This window comes from Heterodontus francisci, chromosome 14 (assembly GCF_036365525.1).
Source record: "Heterodontus francisci isolate sHetFra1 chromosome 14, sHetFra1.hap1, whole genome shotgun sequence".
NCBI lineage: Eukaryota > Metazoa > Chordata > Chondrichthyes > Heterodontiformes > Heterodontidae > Heterodontus > Heterodontus francisci.
Window position 1 is genome coordinate 51,890,638 of NC_090384.1, and position 22,873 is coordinate 51,913,510.

At 45.6% G+C, this 22,873-nt stretch overlaps 1 protein-coding gene across 1 annotated transcript in view; it reads right to left on the minus strand.

The window, feature by feature from the left end:
* The window catches only part of saxo4 (stabilizer of axonemal microtubules 4), a 253,673-nt gene that overhangs the window by 111,436 nt on the left and 119,364 nt on the right, over positions 1-22,873 (minus strand). The window contains exon 10 of the mRNA XM_068046860.1: positions 14,198-14,383. Within this exon, the coding sequence (XP_067902961.1) occupies positions 14,198-14,383 (186 nt within the window). The remainder of the gene's footprint in view (positions 1-14,197; positions 14,384-22,873) is intronic.

Here is a 22,873-nt window from a genome sequence, read left to right on the forward strand (position 1 = left end):
ACCTTGTGACGATGAGGTCCAGCTGGTGCCAACGACGTGATTTTGGGTGCCTCCAAGAAACCTGGTGACAGGGTTTAGTGTGAAAGAACGAGTTGGTGATGCAGAGGTTATGATAGGTACACAACTCAAGCAGTCTCTGTCCATTCTCATTCATCCTTTCAATGACATAGCGCCCAAGGCAGGAGGGCCATGAGTCATGGGTCGGCCCCAAGCCTGGCATTAAAGTCCTCCAGCAGGAACAGATGTTCGGTATTGTGGATGCTACTAATGATATTATGGAGTTCCTCGTAGAACTGGTCTTTAGCTTCAGGTGGGGAGCAGAGTGTTGGAGCGTAGATGCTGAGTAGGTGTACTGGACCAGAGGCGGTGAACAGTCAGATGGACAGTACGCGTTCCGAGCCATTTGAGGGTGGCTCTATCATGCTGAGCAAAGAGTTTCTGATGGCGAAGCCCACTCCATGCTGTCTTGGTACTTCAGGATTCCTACCCTGCCAGAAGAAGGTGCAGTCTTGCTCTCTTAGAGATCCGCTCGCAGGGAGGCATGACTCCTGAAGTGCTGCAATATCCACGTTGAGTCTACTGAGCTCGTTGTTAATGATGGCGGTCTTTCGAGAATTGTTGATTTGTGTAAGGTCTTCCGACAGGCCAGGACACATAGTTCTGATGTTCCAGCTTGCAAAACGAAGGCCTGGTACCTTCTTTCTTTTTTTTGTCGTGCTGTTTGGTGTGGTGTTACAGTCCACTTGTCGGGCAATGACCCTGAGCTCCAAGCACCCATTGAAGGAGGTGGACTGTGGCGGGACAGAACCTTACTGACCGGGGGCTGCCCGGTTTGAGGCGGGCGGTAACTGTCCAGTGAGATGCGATGACCTCTCCCACCGACAAAAGCAACTCGTGACGCCCAATCTCTACGCCAATTGAGCTGGGCATATTACCCGTAACTGCTGCCTTCCGTGTTGTTTCGGTTGCCGTGAGGCGACTATGGAGTGACCTCTCCATGGCGCATTGCTGGGCGGATGTATGGAGGTTGTGAGTTGCTCAAGCATCAAAACCCCCCTTTCGGCCTTCCTGGTGGGGTCCAAAGTAGTGCAGAGCACGACGTTTGGAACCGGTATGGCTGCAGGAACTGCCGGAAACATGCCAAAGGTGACACGTGACCACCTTTGGGGTTCCGCTCTGGATTTTCTGTTAGGGTCTACTCCCTTAGCCTTGGTCTCTCCCGAGATGCCCACAAGGCAGTGGAGTTGTTAGGGCCCCTGCTCAGGGGTAGGTGGATGCTGGTGGGAGGAGGTGAGGGGAAGGAGGTGCGAGGGGAAGGAGGTGCGAGGGGGAAGGGGTGAAGGGAAGGGGGTGCGAGGGGGAGCTGGGAAGGGGGCTGCAGGGGGGTAGGGGAGGGGGTGCAGGGGAAGGGGGTGCGAGGGGGGTGGGGAAAGGGGGTGCAGGTAATAAAACATTTCATCAGCTCCCACCATTGTCCACTAGTGATCCTCACTCACTCAGAGCGGCCTCCTCCCTGCAGCAAGTTTAAATATTGGCTGAATATTGGATGATGGCCAAGAAGTGAGGTCCATGGTCTGGCAGACTGGATGAAAAAGTGGAGAGTAAGAAAGTGGGATAGGAGTAATACTCTCTAAATGGGAATGTTGATTTCAAGTTTTCAGACTTACTCTGCTTAATATCTAAACTAATCTATTTAAGAGTTCCACAAGACTGACCACCGCCCCTCTCCCCCCCCCGCCCCCAAAACCATTTTAAATTCTACCCTAATCTTATCAATGTCGCATTTCTCAAATTCCAGCATACCACCCCATAATAATATGCATCATAAAAATGCCTTTTTGATACCAGTAAAAAATGTGCAGGATCTGCTTTCAAGTTCTAATAGTGGGTCCGGAAGTGACTCTTGCATCCAAAAACGTTCACGTACTGCAGAAAGAGCCTCCAATAGTGCAAGGGGGTGATTTCGCAGTAGTAGTTCTGACAGTCATAAAAGTAGCTTGAATAGAGTACACAATTAAATAAAGGCCACGGAACAGTCTCAAAACAGAACTAGAAGCAGAAGTCCTTATGATTGTAAAGTTTTGGTGGTTGCCAATAAACTTGAAGATAAACTAATGAGAGACAAAACAAAGGGAATTAGATAGTTCGAGAGAGTTTGAAGTTTATTTTGAGGTACCAGATAAAGAGCAACCAGCCTTGTTACATCGGCACATTGGTACTGAAAAAAGTCCTTGCAGATTAGACTTATAAGGTTGTATGAAAGTACTACCATTTTTAATATTTTGTGAGGACCTGTGTTTTAAAATTGTGGAAATGGATTCCTTTGGACGACTGAAGAGATTACATAGATGCTGGACTTTGTTTTTTTTTTAAAAGGTCACTGGAAGGACTTTGGGACTTGGTTAGAAAAACACTTACTGGAAGTCACATGTCTTCAGCTAAGTAAACTACAAGAGCCTTGGTGACTGGGGAAGTTGTTTACAGGGAAATGGCATGCCAAGATTTATGTTGGTCAAGAGTTGGTTTCGTCTTGGATTGTTTTGAGTCAGTTGGGAGTCAGCCTGCTAAGACAGAAGATACCAGTTCATCCTCTCTCCACCTTTCTGAGAAACCCTGATAATCCAGTGTGTGATAGCTGAAACCCCTGATGCTGTATTTTTCCTGGAAAGCCTGCCAGATTAAGCCTCGAGGTTGCCTGAAGAGAACTGCTTCAAAAAGATCCCAGTGACAGCCGTCTATGCTTATTTGGACCCCACAAAAAAGGGACAACTGATATCATTCCATATCTTATCCTTTTCCTTCAAGAATTGACAAGTATTTGGCCAAAGTATTGTGATGGAAATCACACCTGCCAAATGCAAACATATTAATTTTGTCATATGGGACACTGCTTGAAACCTTTTTACTGGACATTGCAAATAACTTGTTTAAAAAAAAAGCAGAACTGAACAGCTAAAAACATGACTACACATTTACATTCTGAGAAGACAAGGATTAACTGAGAGTTGAATAGAGAGACGGAGTCGTCACTGATTCAATTAGCGAGATGGCAGCTTAAACTTCATGACGACAGACAAAGCCCCTCCCCGGCCTTCTGATACCAGAGAAGCAATCCTGAAATTATGCACGTGGCCCCAGCGAGGACTCCAAGACCTTCACCTCAATCAAGGACACTACCACAAGGACACTAAGAACTGTACCTTCTGGTACCAGAAGGCCAGGGAGGGGCTTTGTCTGTAGTCATGAAGTTGAAGCTGCCAGTGTGGGCTCCCTGGGATTTTGCTAGGGAGAGAGAGAGAGAGAGAGACGTTTATTCTGCCAGTCCAGTTGCAGTCTGTTTCCTTTCTGTCAGGTACAATTTACAAAAAAACAGTCCGACCAGCAGGTAAGTCAAGTGACCATCTCTTTCTTTGAAACAGCAGCTTCTTGGAGTGTTGTTGGATTTCAAAGACTTTCAGACATACTCTGAAAGTGGGGGGGGGGGAGTTTTGCTCTTACAAAGTCAGAGGCTGTTGATGTCTTTTGATCATCACTATTGACAAAACCCCATCTTGCTAATTGAATCAGTGAGGACTCCCACTGTCTCTCTATTCAACTCTCAGCTAGTCCTTGTCTTCTCAGAATGCAAATATATTCCATTTATTACAACTCTGCTTCAACTCCCCCCCACCTCCTCCCCCACCCCCCCCCCCCGTAATTCTTTCTTCCCCTCTGTATCTATTTGTGTGTGTGTGCCTCTCGTATGCATGTGAGCGTGGTTGCTTTGCATATTTTAATAATTTTAACCAGTTTAGAGAGATAAGGCTAATAAACTTACATCTTTCTTGTTTAAACCTAAGAAAACCAGTCTGATTGGTTCATTTGCAATTGTAATGAGTGTGCAGTGAGAAAAAGACTCACTGAGGTGATAAGCTAAAATCACTGTGTTTAAAAAGATAAACCCAGTTACAGCCAAACCAGAGAAGGGGCAAGAGGGGAGCCTGAGATCCCTTTCCTCACCTGGTTGTAACTGATTTTTTGTTGTCTTTTTTATAAAGAGATCTCTGCAGGGGAAACGTCTTTATTTTTTTTCTTTAAACGTGTGTGTGTGTGTGTGTGTGTGTGTGTGTGTGTGTGTGTGTGTGTGTGTGTGTGTGTGTGTGTGTGTGTGTGTGTGTGTGTGTGTGTGTGTGTGTGTGTTGGGATAATTTAAAAGAGAACTTTCATATTTCAATTTGTGTGTCAATGCTTTGCATCTTTACTGAATAAGTCTTGTTTTATAATAAATTAATAATTTTGTTTATAAAAGAAACTTGGTTGGTGGATTTTATTCCGAAATAAAAATAGAGGGCTGGATTTTAAGAGCCCGCTGCCAATTTCGGCGCTGAGCTCAAAAAATGACGGCCCACCCGCAAGGGCCACACACCATAAAGCCGCTGCAATCTGAAGTGTGGTGGCTCATTTAAATAGCCAGGGCAGCCCGCCACCCCCAATCTCATGGAGGGGGCGGGCTGCCCGTCCCCAGCAATAACGTCAGCTGCCTGTGCACAGGTGTGGCGCCATTTTTAAAGGGCAGCCACCCCTGCCGCCCAATTTGAATTAAAAAAACCCTACCCCCTAAAATTAAATAAATAAATTTCTCACTCCCCTTTCCCAATAAAAATTACAATAACTATTTACCCTTTGCCCCCAAAACACTTACCTTTTACATCTGACCTTTCCCCCACCAAACTGCACAAGGTTTAAGGTCCAACCCTTCCCACCATCCCCTACACCCATTACATATATTTGACCCTGTTTCCCCTTCCACCCAACCCCCGCACTGACAAACTCCCCACCAGGGTGGCGCTGCAGGAGTGCCCGCTGCTCACCAGGGTGGCGCCGCATTTCCCCGGATGGGGATCTGAAGGCGTGCGAGTGCCGGCCACCGCTCCGTAGATCACGGCGGGCCCTCAAGATTGTAGGTAAGTCTATTTAAATGTAATAATTTTATTTATTTGACTATTTAAATTGTCGTCCCGTCGCTCAGCGGCGGGGAGGCCTCCACGGAGCCTCGCCGCCGCCAGGAGGATCGGGCCGGGCCCTTCCGGCATGGAGGACCATGGTGGACCTCATCCGGAAGCATCATCACAAACCCTCACGCCTGCCACGGAACCCGACGTCTGGGGGAGAACAAAATCCAGCCCAGTGTATATAATTGGCTGTATCAGTTACTGGGTAAACATTTAAGTATATGTTGTGACCTGTGGAGAATTGGAACTAGAGAAAGACAGTGTATTCCTGCCGCCTCGGTCATAACAAAGGCTAAAGCGAGGCTAGTTGCTAGGACTTTTCAAGAGTGACTGGGTGATACAGATGTTCAAGTGAACTGTCCCACAGCTGGAAAAGTCATCTTGAAAATCTTTTTAGCTCTTTTGGCCACATATTCTTGGGAGTGTAGATCAATCAACATAAAGTCCATGTTTCTGCAGGGTAATATTTTTCAGAGAGATGTATTTCTGAAACCGCTCAAAGAGACAGCAGATACAGAAGGAAAACTGTGGAAACTAAACAGACATGTTTGTAGCCTAAATGATGCTTCCAGGGTGTAGTATTTTTCAGTGAGATCTGTTTTGGTTAAAATAGGTTGTGTTCAACTGAAAGCAGATCCTGCAATGTTTTATTGCTATCAAAAAGGCATTTTCATGATGCATGTTGTTGATTTCTTCTCTCTTTCTCAAATGAGAATTTGAGAAATGTCTCATGAATAAGATTAGGGTAGAATTTAAAATTGGGAGGTCAGGCTTGTAGAACTTTTAAATATATTAGTTAGGTATTAAGCAGAGTAGATCTGGAATAATTTTAAATCAACAATCCTATTTAGCAAGTGTTACTCCCATCCTGGTTAATCATGTTAGGTCACCACAGAAAGATGTCATATCTAAAGAAGTGACAGAGCAATTGTGAAGCTCAATTGGTCAGTTGAACTAGTTGGGTAATCAGACTTGACCAGATGCTAGTTTTGATGTCTTGGACGTAAGTAGTATGATGAAGCACTCTAAAGTGGAGAATATTCTAAGGGCAAATAAAACATTCAAAAAAATTAAATCTGTAGAAATGCATACTTAAGTTCCTATTCTTAGGAGACTCAAAGAACATGAAACTAATCTTTTAGCAATGTTTGACATGCTAGTCTTTCTGATGGGTATTATGCTGCAGCTCGTTTCATAATATTTCTTATTTCACCCACAGCACTGTTAAAGAGGGAGTTCCAATATTTCGACCCAGCCACGATAAAGGAATATATATCCATGTCAGGATGGTGAGTGACTTGGAGGAGATCTTGCAGATGGTGTTTCCCATGTTTTTCTATATGGTAGTTGTCATGGGTTTGGAAGATGCTGTTGAAGAAGCCTTGACGAGTTGCTGCAGTGCATCTTGTAGATGATACACACAGCAGCTGTGGTGCACTGGTGAAAATGAGAACTGTTGGGAAGCTAAGAAAATAAAAAGGGTTGTTAAAAGTACTTTAGCTGCTCAAAAAAACTGGCTCCTGTGGAAGGCAATGGATGTGGGATTCTATTTGTCAAATATTTTAATTAAGCTCCTGTACAAGGGGCATACTGAAGATAGTATACCCAATGAATGTTATGTAGATAATTGTCATTGTGGGATAATGTGCACTCCATGAAAAGTGTGAGTGAAAAAAGGTTTCAGATTGACCTTACTGGCTCAAAACAAATGCTGGAAAGAAAGGAAATCACTAAAATTAAATGGGTGTCTGATTCTTTGACCAGAAGAAATGCTTGTACAAAGAAATTGTTAGGGATCCTAGAGGAGGGGAGTCTCGCAAAGTAATGCTTTGTACGGAATATGAGCGTTTTTGATTTGTTTTGAAATTTTGCTTGTGCATTTTAACACTAATTTTTATTTAAAGAGAGAGAAGGCAATCTGATAATTGCATATTAATTGGGTTGAATTGTATCCGTGGGCAAACTCCTAGATTTCATAATGCAAGATAAAATAGTATGCATTTATAAATACACTGGTTAGCCAAGATCAGCAACATGGATTTGTCAAAGTCAAATCATGTTTCCCAAATTTTAAGAGACTTCTGTAGAAGGACAGGATTTTGATAGACACAGGGAATAGAACAGTTGTAGCTTTTATGGATCCTTTGAATGTGTTCACTAAAGTGTCTCACAAGAGACTTTTTTTATTTGTTCATGGGATGTCAGCATAGCTGGCATCTACTGCCCATCTGTAATGGCTCTTGGTGAGCCGCCTTCTTGAATTGCTGCAGTCCGTGTGGTGTAGGAACACCCACAGTGCAGTTAGGGAGGGAGTTCCAGGATTTTGATCCAGCAAAGAATAAGGAAGAGTGATATATTTCCTTTACAGGATACTGAATGACTTGGAAAGAATCTTTCAGGTCAGGTTGCTCTTGCCCTCGGTGGTAGAGGTCATGGCTTTGGAAGGTGCTGTTGAAGGAGCGTTGGTGAGTTGCTGCAGTGCATCTTGTAGATGGTACACACTGCAGCCACGGTGTACTGTTGGTGGAGGGAGTGAATGGTTAATGAGGTGAATGGACTGCTTTGTCCTGGATGGTGTCAAGCTTCTTGAGTGTTGTTGGTGCTGCACTCATCCAGGCAAGAGGAGAGTATTCCATCACACTCCTGACTTGTGCCTTGTCAATGATGGCGAGGCTTTAGGGAGTCAGAAGGTGAGTTCCTTGTCACAGAATCCAGTCCATTCAACTATTTTTTGATTTCACATGGAGTGAATCTAATTAGTTGAAATTTGGCATCTATAATGGTGGGGGAGGAGGCCAAGATGGATCATACACTTGGCACTTCTGGTGTCAGGTGGTTGCAAATGCTTCAGCCTTGTTTTTTGCACTCACATGTTGGGTTCTGCAATCACTGAGTGTGGGAATGTTTGTGGAGCCTCCAGATCCTGTTAGTTGCTTAATTGTCCACCACCATTCATGACTAGGTGCAGCAGGACTGCAGAGCTTTGACCTGATCTATTGGTTGAGGGATCATGAAGATCAGTCTATAACACGCTTTAGGAATTTCATGTACAAAGTAGAAGAGGAAAAGCAGCTTGGATAAAAAGTTGGGTGATTTACCGGAAATTAAATGCATAATAACCTGAAAGTGAAAATGCTGATAAATGAAGTCAAAGAAAATGTCCAAACAGCATTTTGGGTTTTATAAATAGGAGCATTGAGTAAGATAGCAAAGCAGTAATACATTTATTCAAAACATTGGTTGGACCACATTTAGAATACGTCATGTAGTTTTGGGGATCCCATTATAGAAAGTACATTAAAACCATTGAGAGAGTACAACATAGATCCACCAGGGATGGGAAACAGTAGTTAAGAAGAGAGACTTGAAGTAGTAGGGCTACTTCCAATGGAGCAGAGAAGGCTAAAAGGAGATTCAGTTGAGGTTTCTGAAATGATGAAGGGTTTTGATGGAGTCAGTAGCAAGAGGTTATCAATTTAAAATTGTCACTATGATAGTGAGGAGAGAGAATGGGAGAAATTTGAGGATAGTTGGAGCACGCAATAAGTACATTGTGACAGGGCATGGTTGAGGCAAAGTACACATGCAACAAACTTGAATATCTAGTTCAGATCACAACCTATTGTTAGATCCTGGGGTGAGTTATAATATAGTTAGATATTGGGCATCATGAGTACACCTAAAATCAATGGGCGCTCAGGCCACTTATACGATTGACCTGAGAAAATATGTATGGAAAAACCCTAAACTTGTAATAGGCCAGAGTGCTACTAAATGACCTAAACTTGCAAACCTGCAAATTGTTACTAATAATAGAATCTCCATCAGTGTTGTTAAAAGGTTTTTCATTTTGCAAGGAATGGTACACTGACGCCACTGCTTTAACCATGAAAAAATATATAACCAACAGTAAGGGGTAATTCAGGAGAAATTTTAGATGCAATAGGGTGTATTTTTTTAAATCAAGTCATTGGCAGTACAAATAAGATTTCTGCCCTAACAGATGTGTATTCTGGGCACCTGGCCACATCACTGAACTTGGGACTGATGAAATGATTCAAAAGTGTGTTTCAAGTGTTTCAATGCTTTCCATCTACTTTAATGAGATGTTGTAATAAGTGTTCCACATATAGTTCATTCCAGTGGCCTCCAAAAATATTAACTGCAATGCAATGGATATCTTGGAGAAAGTACATGATAAAGGCAATGATTTGGTAATGCGACCAGCTTTGTAGCATAAAATATATTCACATCTGAGGGGTATTCACATCTTTGGCAAATTCCCTTAATAGGAACTCAAACCTATAGTAAAGGCAGATTTTCCAATGGGCTTCAGGATCCTGATGTCAGGACCAATTGGGGGTCCTGAGCCCACACTTGCCAGCAGCGAGATCGGCGGTGCAATCTTCCAGGAGTCGGCCTCCTAATTGGCTGCCTCTGCATTCACTGTCCAAGGGCTCCCAATGCTGCAGGCCCAAACAAAGGGCTGACATCTCTGGAGCCCTGGAAGCCCTATTGGGATAGACAGGTTGGGGACAGCGAGGGTGTCTCAAAATGGAGGTGCCCTCAGAGGCATGGATTCAATTAAGTAATTACGAAGGCCGAAGCCAGTAGGCACCTCAGAGCGGAGGGGAAACTCCTCCGGATGAACTCCTCCAGTGCAGCCGTTCCTGCTCACATCCGCATCTTGGGGCATGGTGCCTCCGACTATGATGTCACTCCCCCCACCCCATTCTGCTGCAGGGAGGCCACCTCCACTGAGATGGCGACCTCTTTGTGTGGCAATGGGCCACTCCCCTGTGGCAAAATGCTGGCGAGGCTGCAAAATTACCTCTATCGGGGCCTTAGCCATCTCAATTGGATGTCCACCTCCATGGAGCAGGCAGACGATCCTATGGTGAAGAGGAAAATAAGACTGGCAAAGAGAGAGCAAAGTGAGAACAGAATGGCAATCAACGTAAAAGGGAACCCAAAAATCTTCTACCAGCATGTAAATAGTAAGCAGGTAGTCAGAGGTAAGTGGGGCCTATGAGGAACAAAGAGGATAATATATTGTCATGGGAGTGTTTTTTTTTTCTCTGTTTAAAAACTAAGGAGGGCTGTGTACCTTTAAGGCTGAGAGAAGCTTTTATATTCCCTGGGCACAGTGTGTGAAAGCAGGAAGCCTGTTTTCAAGGCAACAGCAGGAAAGAGAGAGGTCACATGCCATCTTGTACCAATTGACTGAGAGTAAAGACTAGCTAGAACCAGTAGTCCAACGAAGTGTGCTCTCCATGAAGGAAGGATTTTGTCTCTCTCAGCAGAAAATCTACATTGGCCTACAGGCTGTGTTTTGCCTGAAGAGGGAAAAAAAACCCTGAGAAGGAATCTTTGCATTGTTGGGGGTAGCAAATTTCTTTTTACTTCCAATCTCTAAGAAGTCTCTGCCTCAGGACTAACTTTCTGTTGCTTTTTGTGTTTCTGGGAGTTCTGGAATTCTCAATAAAGTTTCTACTGATGGACTGCCAATTTAAAAATCCAAATAGATCCGTTGCTATACAACGTGTCGAAAGATTTGTGTGATGCCTGCTATAGCTGAAGTGCTTTGACCGCCTCTCCATTATGGACTGGAGACTTCGAGTGGCATCTGACTATTCGACTCTGGGACAACTCACCAAACCAAGAACGTAAATCACCAGGACTTACAACCCAGCTAATAAGTTATTCCTCCGAAACAGCTCTAATTTAAAACATCATTTTGAAACTGGTTAACCATTGGTTTTTGAATATATATTTGTATGCATGAGGATTAGAAGGAATAAGAAGTTACAAAGTCTTTAGACATAGCTTTATCTCAATATTGTTTAAGATTTAGTTTATTAATAAATAGTTAATTTGTTGTTCTTTAAAGTTACCTGGTTTGGTGCATTTTATTCCGGGTGTTAATAAAATGTTTAATTTGGCTAATTTTCAGTAGGTGGGAAACTAATACTATACTGCGACCTGTGGAATAATGGGACTGCCTCGGTTGTAACAATATGCTTAGAGGCACAGGTCAAGGCTAATATACTTAATTAGTACTTTCTATCAGTGTTCACCCTTAAGTGGAATCTAACAAAATATCAGTAGAAGCGGAGACCGTAGATTCAATGGATAGGGTAAAAATTGAGAGGGGGAGGTACTAAAAAGCCTGACTATGCTTAGGGTAGATAAGTCACCTGGTCCGGATGGCTTGCATCCCATGTGGCTAAAGGAAATGGGGGTGGAGATAACAGAAGGGCTTATCATAATCTTACATTCTTCTCTGGATATGGGGGAGGTGCCAGAGGATTGAAGACTGGCACAGTGACACCCTTATTCAAGAAAGGGTGTAAGGACAGTCCTAGCAACTTTGGGCCTGTTAGTTTAGCATCAGTGGTGGGTAAGGTTTTCGGAACAATAATCAACGGAAAAAATCAACAGACACTTTGAGAGGTCTGAGTCAATTAAGGATAACCAGCATGGATTTGTAAAAGGAAGAACATGCTTGATGAATCTAATTGAATTTTTTGATGAAGTAACGGAGAAGGTTGATGAAGGGAATGCAGAGGATGTTGTTCATCTGGATTTTAAGGAAGTGTTTGATAAGGTACCACATAAAAGGCCGGTTAACAAATCTGAGGCTCATGGAATAGGAGGGTCAGTGTCCAATTGGATTAAAAAAATTGGCTTAAGGACAGAAAACAGCGAGCCATCATAAATGGTTGCTTTTCGGACTGGAGGATGGTAGACAGTGGTGTTCCCCAAGGGTCAGTCTTAGGACCACTGTTATTTTTGCTATATCAAAATAACTTGTATAAATAGTCATTTGGTAGTACAGAACTTGAGAACTGCTGAAAATAGAAACATATTGTCAAAGCTTTTCATCTTGCACTCATCAGGACAATACACAAGAATAGCCATGGTTGGTAATTTTGTGTTTCTCTTTGCTTTCTTTTGTAGTTCCTTACCACTTGATTGAGTCCTCCCAGCCACTGTATACTGGGCAGTAATGTAAGAAGCAGGCCTTGTTTAGGCCTCCTTTCATCAGCCCCTCCGGTGAAAACCGGCCAACTGTGCATCCCTAAAGAGGGCAGTTGAGTCGTCACATAGTGCTGCCCAACACTGATGCAGCTTCTGGGTACATCTAGTGATGGCCAGCATCTAAAGACTGCCTACTTGCAGGTTGAGGATTATGACTTCCAGCGTGACGGCACCTATCGCTTTGCCCACTTCCCATCACTGTAGGACTTGGTTGTATGTCTATAGGTCATACCTTACAGCTAAACCTAAGGTAAGGAATTTGAGTATAGTGGGGGAAGGGTGCGTGCAGCTGCCCCACTCTCTCTCAGCTGCTTTTGCATGATCCCAGAGGCGAGGTCGCTTGGCAGCTGCAGTGGATGGCCAGTACAGGATGTTTCTCTGCTTTCACACTTTGCCCCAGTCCACACTGCGTTATCATTGTAAGTACCAAATACTGGAGGTGTTGCTTTCCATGCCACAATGGACTTTGTTTCGCTCTTCCAATATATATCCCTCCACTGTGAGGTAGAGGTTAACATGGTGGATAGGTCTTGAAGTGAGAGACTGTAGATCCAGAGAGGATTTCTGATCAGAGATCAGCCTACTTTTCGCTAATGAAGTATTAGCTTTGACCCATCTAGTAAACAAGATGAGAGTCGCCCTTCACAACCTTTAGACCACCTCCATCAAAAATATATTAGGCATTCCTTTCTTTACTATTTCTGGGATCATTCTTTTTGATTATTATTCTTTCACAGGATGTAGGTGTCGCTGGGTAGTCCAGTATTTATTGCCCATCCCTAATTGCCCTTGAGAAGGTGATAGTGAGCCGCCTTCTTGTTCCACTGCAGTACTGTTAGAAAGTGAGTTCCAGGATTTTGACCCAGTGACAGTAAAGCAACGGTGATATAATTCCAGGTCAGGATGGTGTGTGGCTTGGAGGGGAACTTGCAGGTGATGGTGTTCCCATGCATATGCTGCACTTGTCCTTCTAAGGGGTAGAGGTCACGGGTTTGGAAGGTGCTGTCAAAGGAGCCTTGGTGAGTTGCTGCAGTGCATCTTGTAGATGGTATACACTGCTACCACTGTATGTCATGGTGGAGGAAGTGAATGTTTAAAGTGGCGGATAGGGTGCCAACCAAGAGGTCTGCTTTGTCCTGGATCGTGTCAAGCTTTTTAAGTGTTGTTGGAGCGGCACCCATCTAGGCAAGTGGAGCGTATTCCATCACACTCCTGACTTGTGCCTTGTAGATGATGGACAGGCTTTGGGGAGTCAGGAGGTGAATTACTTGCTGCAGAAAAATCCCGGCCTCTGACCTGCCCTTGTAGCCACAGTACTTATATGGCTGGTCCAGTTCAGTTTCTGCTCAATGGTAACCCTCAGGATGTTCTGTGTGAATGATCACTGCCACCTTAACAACTGTTACTGACTCATAGAAACATAGGAACATAGGAACATAGGAGCAGGAGTCGGCCATTCAGCCCATCAGTTAGATCATGACTGATCATCGACCGCAACACCACCTCCCCACGCTATCCCCATATCCCTTGACATCAATAGTATCCAGATAGCTATTGATTTCTGTTTTGAACATGCTCAATGATTGAGCTTACACAGCCCTCTGGGGTACAGAATTCCAAAGATTCACCACCCTTTGAATGACGAAATTCCTCCTCATCTCAGTTTTAAATGGCCTACTCCTTATTCTGAGATTATGTTCCCTGGTTCTAGACCCACCAGCCAGGGGAAAGATCCTATCTACATCCACCCTGTCATGCCCTGTAAGAATTTTGTAAGTTTCAATAAGATCACCTCTCATTCTTCAAAACTCGCTGAGAGAATACAGGCCCAGTTTCCTCAATCTCTCCTCATAAGACAATCCCGTCATTCCAGGAATCAGTCTGGTGAACCTCCGTTGCACTCCCTCTATGGCAAGTATATCCTTCCTTAGATGAGGAGACCAAAACTGTACATAATACTCCAGGTGCGGTCTTACCAAGGCTCTATACAACTGCAGCAAGACTTCTTTATCCCTGTTCTCAAAACACCTTGCGATGAAGGCCAGCATACCATTTGCTTTCCTAATTGCCTGCTGCACCTGCCTGCTGAAATTCTAAAATGCACAAAAAGGTTCTATGGTGCATAAACCCAAGACTGGCACAAAAGAGGAAATAGCTTTCCTTACCTTAGCACCAACGTTAACATGTCCCAGCAGTTCTGTTTTTAATGGTCTATGTTCTGGTTTTGTGTAGGTCAGGGTGTTGATACTGCTAGGTTCATCAAGATGGTTTCTGTTAAGGTACTCGACTGGATCTTCCTTCTTTAGCTTCTCTACCTTATCAACAGGAAGGTTCTGTAGCCCGCTTGGCTGCTACGATAAAGAGGTAGATAAGGTTAACATGAATCCTGAGTACACTTGCTGCCAAAATATTTAATTATTGGTGGCAATTGTGCCATATTTTACTCAGTTTGGTTATCTTCTAGTCAAAACAGGCAGCATACAAATATTTGTGATTACCAAGCCATTTATGAATGCAATAAAAATTTACATTGCTAATTTAGTATGCAGTTAGGAAACTTGTTATGAATGCTGGACCTTGTAACATGATTATGTTTTAAAAATTGTGGTTCAAAGATGGAGGTCAAGATGGAATCCGAAAGGTCCGCTGACCTTACCTCCATTCTGCGAGAAGTTACTCGGACAAGAGAGAACACAGATCAAAGATTTTCTTCTGAAAAACAGAGACTGCAGGACTAATACCTGAAGAACAATGGGTTTCGCCCTCCCAGACTTTTGGGTCGTAAAACAAGGATTCAGAAATTCGAAAGATGTAAATGTACCAGGCAGCTGTTAGCTGGGAACAATGGAAAGGCTTAGAAACTAGACTTCTGGACTCTGCATTTTGGAACAATAAAATAAGCTATTGAGTTCTAAATCCAGATAAATTTAACGGACTTTCTGAAGGCAAACAGGTTGTAAGAGAAGAAACCAATGGTTGTGGCCTCAAGAGAGAGAGAGAGAGGGACACCTGCTCTTGGAAGCCTGTTGCAGTGAAAGGTCGCGAAGACTTGAACCTGTTTTGAAAGTTGAAGTTTGCGGAGAAGTAGAAGGTCAGCAGGATCACCAGGAAGTGCCTAATTCATGGATGTCCAAGTCAGAGGTGTACTGAGAAGTGAGCAAAGAGGACATTGATTTTTGAAAAGATCTGGGAGTTACAACCCATTGCTACTGAGAGGAGTTTGAGACTTTTAACCACAAAGGATTTCAACATCAAAAAGGACTGTGTAACGTATAAGTGTGGTGTAATGTTTTCAAGTATTATAACAAGTAAAGAAAATACCTTTCTTTGTAATTTGGGGTACCAGCTACTTACATAGAACATAGAACATTACAGCGCATTACAGGCCCTTCGGCCCTCGATGTTGCGCCGACCTGTGAAACCATCTGACCTACACTATTCCATTTTCATCCATATGTCTATCCAATGACCACTTAAATGCCCTTAAAGTTGGCGAGTCTACTACTGTTGCAGGCAGGGCGTTCCACGCCCCTACTACTCTCTGAGTAAAGAAACTACCTCTGACATCTGTCCTATATCTATCACCCCTCAACTTAAAGCTATGTCCCCTCGTGTTTGCCATCACCATCCGAGGAAAATGACTCTCACTATCCACCCTATCTAACCCTCTGATTATCTTATATGTCTCTATTAAGTCACCTCTCCTCCTCCTTCTCTCTAACGAAAATAACCTCAAGTCCCTCAGCCTTTCCTCGTAAGACCTTCCCTCCATACCAGGCAACATCCTAGTCAATCTCCTCTGCACCCTTTCCAAAGCTTCCACATCCTTCCTATAATGCGGTGACCAGAACTGCACGCAATACTGCAGCCGCACCAGAGTTTTGTATAGCTGCAGCATGACTTCGTGGCTCCGAAACTTGATCCCCCTACTAATAAAAGTTAACACACCATATGCCTTCTTAACAGCCCTATTAACCTGGGTGGCAACTTTCAGGGATTTATGTACCTGGACACCAAGATCTCTCTGCTCATCTACACTACTAAGAATCTTCCCATTAGTACTATTCAGTTGATTGGGGATTTCTTTGAGGTTAATTGTTATAACAAAAACCTTAAAACATGAAATCTTGTCATGTAATTCTTGAAATTGATCTGCGGCTCATATCTTCGTTTTTTTCACGTCAACGATTTCACTGAGGAGGTAATAATCTGAACTTCTGGAATTATTTGAACTTGAGTGTGTTGTGATTCCCAGAGATCTCAAACTTGTCTCCCTTCATAACTGTGCACCCATTTTCTTTTCTTCGCTCCTGAAACAATATTGTTCAGGTATGAGCCCAGACAATGAGTGCCAGCAGGTTATTTGACCACTGCAGACGTGTAACTGATCCTGTACTCACCTAACATTTATACACAAATAGGCTTGAATTTTGCCATTGTGGCGGGGCCCTGAAGACGGCCCGAAGGTCGGTGGCAAACCTGCCTAGGCCATCTGTGGGATCCCCAGCCACATTTTTCAGCCGTCTGGCAACTAATTGGTTCCCGTCGGGAGTCCCGTCCCTTTAAAGGGAAGGCACCCGCCCCAGGACCTGCCGACCAATTGGAAGGCCAGCAGCTCAGCAGTCTCAGCTGCACCACCAAGAGTGGTAGCCACTGCTGGGACTATTCTTGTAGAGATGATGTCATGGGAGCAGGCTGACCTCCCAACCAGGTAACTGGGGTATTGGGCGTTGGTAAGGGTGGAAGGGATTGCCGTGGAGGTGGCCATTGCCACTGGGGGGCCCCTCCATGGGCCACAAAGTACCAAAATTGGAGGGCCTCTCCCCCACAAGCCCACAGGGAGGCCGCCAGGGTTCACTAGGCAGTCTCCTCACAAGACTGAGGGCCCACCAGCCACTGGTAAAATGCCAGCGGCAGCAGGAGGAGTTCCTTAATTTGCCACTTGAGTAGCAAGAGGGCTGTCTTCCATCTTCCCCGCTGCTGGTTAAATGCCATGGTGGCGGCACCAACTGCCTTCCCTCGCTAATTTACGCTACCCCACCCCCCACCACTCCCAGCCTATTCGCAGAGGGCTGGTAAAATCCAGCTCGCACTTTCAACAAGGAATCATGGCTTTGGCTATTTCTTTTCCTTCCCTACTCCTGAGATAACCAGGCAATTATAGCACCATTATCATAAACTGGCTTAGATCAATTAGAGCAGATGAGAAATTGAACCTGCTTATCCCTGTTAAATAGTGCCACAGTTAGCTTCTGAAAGAATCTTAAGTTTTGAGATATGCAAATTAAGGCACGAAGGAAATAGACATGGGAGCACTGGTTCAAAAGGAAAATTTAGGAATTCTGTCAGAATGTTCTTCACGCATGGAATAGATCTCTGGGTTGGAAAGTGGAGGCAAAAATATTTGGATCCATTAAAGGAACTTGTAGTTTTTTTTATCTCAGCATGGATGAAGTAAAGCTCAATAGCCTTTCTAATGTACTTGGTCAAATTTGCTAAGGTCATGGTTTCTGACACTGTGGAATGGTTGAACAGAGTCTGGAAAATAGGCAAAGATCATGTTTCTGCATACCTACTCAAACATGTATCTTTGAGTCTTCTTCTGGCTGAAATGCTCTCAAACATTCTGTTTCATTCTAATCTTATAGTGTGTGAAAATAATATTAATGTGGGCACAATCTCCCAATAGGAATGGACAATGCACTCAGATTCCATTTAATATTACATGTTCTGGGCTCTTCATTTCTCATTGCTGCATGCTAAATTCTTAAAATTGTGTTTTGTGTACATTGTGTTTTGAAATTTTGATGGATGCAATTATCATTAAATGCAACTATGTGTACAGATTCAGGAACAAGTATCTGGGAATGTCCAAGGACAATTGTCTTTCCTTCATCGAGGAGACAGCAATGGATTAGTTGAAGATGAATAAAGGATTTGATATGGTAGATACAGAAAAACTATTTCCTGTGGTGACAGAGTCCCAAACTAGGGGGTATACCATTAAATTTAGAGGGAGGCTGTTCAAGGGTGATGTTGGGAAGCACTTCTTCAAACAAGGGTCATAGAAATCTGGAACTCTGTCCCTGAAAAAGCTGTTGAGGATAGGTCAATTGAGAATTTCAAAAGTGAGATTGATAGATTTTTGTTGGGTAAGGGTATTGAGGGATATGGAACCAAGGTAGGTAAATGGAGTTGAGGTGCAGATCAACAATGATCTAATGAATAGAGGAACAGGCTTGGGGGCTGAATGGCCTACTCCTGTTCCAACGCAAGTGTTGTCTGCTGCAAGCACGTAGACAAATTTCAGCACCTAGGTCACCACAGCCCAGAATTTATATACCTCAGGCTTATTGTAAGGTACCTCAGGTGCATCAGCTGCATGATTTGATCCAGAGAGCACAGATTGAGCACAGCTTTTGGCCAGAGTAAACATGTTACCAATGTCCCGATGGAGAACTGGCAGTTAAATAGAAGGCACAATAGTTTTTTCACAATGCAGAAATACCAAGGGCTGAATGTTTTGCTTTGAACACTGGTCCGGCTGTCGGGCACGGAATCAGGCACAAGGCAAGTCGGGGGATGGAATGGCTGGCCACATGCAGTTCAACAGTGGATGGCCAATTAAGATTAATGAGCTATGAGCTCCAACTAATTGCGTGGTCGGGGTCAAGCCCAGGGAAGGCCTGGAAGAGGAGGAGGTGACATTGCATGATCAGAGATCGATGACAGGAGACCCCATGTGGCCCCACACTTTCCTGATGCCTCCCTCCAGGTGCTACTACAGGCTGTCAGGGAGAGGAGGGACATCTTGTTCCCAAGGGATGAGAGGAGGAGACCGGAGAGATAAACAAAGCAGACCTGGCTCCAGATCGATGAGGAAGTCAGCAGCCGTGGTGTAACCCACGCACATGGATACAGTGCTGCAAACGGCTCAATGACCTCATCCAGGCTGCAAAAGTGAACATCATTTAATCCTTTCATCCTCTTGGGCCTTGCGTCTGTTAAAGTAGGTCGTTGCATTGAGACGAGAGCGATCTACCCGCGCCCCCCAACCAGACGTGGGCAAAGGGACAGGGGATGAAACATATCTGTCAGCGGCCTGTCACAGTAGCCCTGAAAGCAGGCCCCCTGTCATACTTGAATCTCACTAGATCCCTGGGAAGGGAACACATGCAGGAGGTGTCTGTGTGTCCCCATCAGTGGCAATTAGACTGCCAGCAGCCTATGTGTTGGGATTGATGTCGCTAGGGGTCCAACATCCACCTTCCCTCTGTCTACCGGAGGTGGGCTGCCATTGCTGCATATCCTTACACTGATAGAGGAGGAGGCCATGGAGATTGCTATCCTGCAGGATAGATGAAACGTTGCGGATGGAGAGACAGGAGCACCTTCCCAAGTTAACACAGACACAATGTAACTTTTCTATGATTCTAGTAAGTAGGGTCTACATAGGCACAATGCTGCATCTGCAACGATGGAGACATGCTGCTCATCAGGCTTCCAGTGCACACAGGAGTCTGCATTGTAGGGGTGTCTGCAATGGAGAGATGGCAGGCCCTCGACTCTTACATGTCTTTGTTATGCAGGTCAAGCTGTGCCAAATCGGTCATCAGTGGAATATGCTGCGGATCCTGCCAGCTCTGAGGGGGAGGAAGGAGCCTCAGAGGGTCCATCGGTGGACCAGTGCGATAGTTTACATCTGGGCACAGAGTCTGGCGAGCAAAGCACACACACATGTGAACAGTTGACAGAAGCGGTGACAGCCCAGGCCTCGGGCATTGGAGAATTGTTGGAGGCTAGTCCCATGCTAAGCCCCAAGCTCATGACATGCCTCTGGTTTCGGTAGCAACAAGGGAAATGCTGGAGCTGCAGCGAAAGGAACGGCAACATCTTGCAGTGATGTAGAGGCTATGCGTGCCCAGGCATGGTCAATAGAGGAGTCCATCCAAGCCTTGACCTCAACATTGTCTCTGACTGGCGTTCAAGTGGCCTTTTCCATTGAGAGATTGGTGGATCTGATGGAGGCTGAATTTTATTGGCCCCCCTGAGACAAGTTCAGAGGTGTGGGGGATGCTCAAAGAATAGTGATGGCTGGCAGCCACTTAAGGGGCTCTTCCTGCTGTCACTGGGCTTTAACCAGCGGTGGTGGTGGTGGGGGGCTGGGGGGGATGAGTGCCTTTGTCATGTGGGAGGTTGCCCAGTAAAATGAGACAACCTCTCTGTGGGCTTGGTGGGTGGGGTGGCCCACCTCCATGGGAAATCTGTGGCCCATGGAGGGCCCCCATGGCGAAAAAAATCTACCTCCGTTAACCACACCCACCCCCGCACTGAATGCCTACCCTTCATCCCACCCCCCTCACTGGGGCCTGCCGGTCTGGCCCCAGCGACCCCGCCTCACTTACCTTGGATTTGGGCTCCAGTGCTGGGCCTGGATCTAAGGCCTCTTGCTGTACTGGCAGTGACCACCATTCCCAGTGGTGCTGCCAATACTGCTGAGCTGCTGGCTCTGTGATTGGCTGGCAGCTTTTGCAAGTGGGATCCCTGTCTTTAAAGTGATGGGAATCCTGGCACATGGCTGTAAATTGGCCCAGCACAGTAGAATTGCTCGAGGGGGGCTCCAGCTGGCCGAGGCAGGATTTCCCCCACCTTTTCAGCCCGGCACCAGGTTCCCTGCCATAGGTGCAAAATTCAGTCCAGTGTTTGCTGGATATTCGTGCAGACCTCCATAAACTCATCTTGGCCACTGGTGCAAGGCAGCAGTGGTAAAGCGAGAGGGGGACATGGGGCCGCAAGTCACTACCAGGTCCTCTGTCCTCTCAGGTCAGCAGGGAGGCAGAAGTCTGCTTGGATAGGGAGGAAGAGTGTATGCCTCCTGCAGCTGGGGCCTCCTCTCAGTGTGATCCTGGTGCGGGCAACAGCTCCTCTGCCCCTCTGCCAGTGTCGCCAGTTCCTCCAATATCCCAGACAAAAGAGGGCGGTGCTGCTTCTTTGCAGGAGACCTGCAGCATGTCAGGGCTCTCCAGGCCCAAGACATCCATAGCCATGGGGCACCAAGGTTAGCAGGCAGCCTCCACCTCAGCTGACAATGCAGGGGCAGCACCGCGTAGGAGTTCACGTAAGCGAATAAAGAAGTACACTTAAAATCACTGGTATTTCACAGGTAAGCATTTGTCTCTCATTGCACTGTCCGCCTCCATTATAACTGAATAAATCTTTACTGCATGGACTCCCTCCATTTTCCCTCCATCAAGGGCTTGACCCTTCAGTGCATTCCAGCCTCTATTAAGAAGCTGGAGATGATTGCTGATGCTGCGAGAGTTCACTCAAGAGCATCAGATCAGCTATGTGCAAATGTTCAATGTGCATCATTAAGGAAGGAATGGTGAAAGATGGCCGCATAAGGGAAGGTCTTTATTGGATAAAGTACAAGGGCCATAAAGGATCAAATGGAGCCCGAATGTATCAGGGAATAAAGAGCCTGCCTTGTGCATCTCTCATGTCCAATCTCACGTTGTTCCAGGGGTTCTTCATCTGGTCCAACGTGCCCATCTTCCTGCTCCACATCCTCATCATCTGAAGAGGTAGCCAGCATCTCACTTTCCATATTGCTCATCAGCTCCTCCTTCTGTAGGACAAGTTGTGCAGTGCACAGCAAATCACAATGATATGGGAGACCCTTGCTGGGGCATACTGAAGGACTCTCCCTGACTATTCAGCCACATGAATCTCATCTTCAGCAGACCAATTGCCTGCTCAATGGTAGCTTTTGTCCCGTGGCACGTGTTGTACCTCCCCTTTGCGTCCATGCGTGGGTTCCTCCCAGGTATCAGCAGCCATGTCCTCAGTGGGTCGCCCTTACTTCCAAGGATCCATCCCTGAAGGCTGGAGGGAGGCAGAAAAGTTCAGCAACCTGGGACTGCCTCAAAATGTGGGCATCATGGCAACTTCTCAGGAAGCGTGCACAGACCTGTGCAGGATCCGGTTAATGTGGTCACAGGCCAGTTGTACATTCAAGGAGTGGAAGCCCTTCCTGCTGATGAAGGCCACTGGCTGGCATTCCAGAGCCTTGATGGCCACATGCGTGCAGTCAATGACTGCCTGCACCTGAGGGAATCCAGTGATGGCCCTGAAACCAATGGCTCTCTCTGCTTGTGAGTTGGGATCCATGCGGAAGTGCACATAATCTCCGGCCCTCCTGAGCAGGGCACTTCTGACCTCCTTGATGCACTGATGTGCCACGGACTCTGAGATTCCACAAATGTTCCCTATGGATCCCTGGAATGATCCGGTGGAGTAGAAGTTCAGTGCCATGAGGACCTGCAGAGCCACTGGCATTGGATTGTCACCCAGTCCTCTGGACTCATTATGCATTATTGTACACAGGTCAATGATGGCCTCCCTGGAGAGCCGTAGTTTTCGTTGACACTGCCTCTCGGACGTCTGCAGGTAGTTAAATCTTGACATCTACACTCTTTCTGGAGGGTACATCTGTGCCGATCACTTCCCTCGCTCTCTCCTCTTCCCCCTTCTGCCACTTCCAGAAGTTGCTGAGCTTCCTCCTGTAGGCTCACAGTTCGCTGTGGTGCTGCTGAAGGTGCCTGGAACTCCCTCACACTCAGGTGCACTTTAGCTTTAACAAGGTCCCCAAAGCCTGGGTGAATGAGGCCCATGATAAAAGCAGTCTTCCCTGCCAGTGACTCCCTCTTGATGTCCACACTTGTGACCCTTGCTCAGGTGTCACTTGCCTGTTGCCTTATTGAATTGGCACCCCTGCAGCGCAGCCAACCTCCGCTCACTCCTGACATGCTGAGCTCAGCCCTCCCTTCATGGCCCTTTCA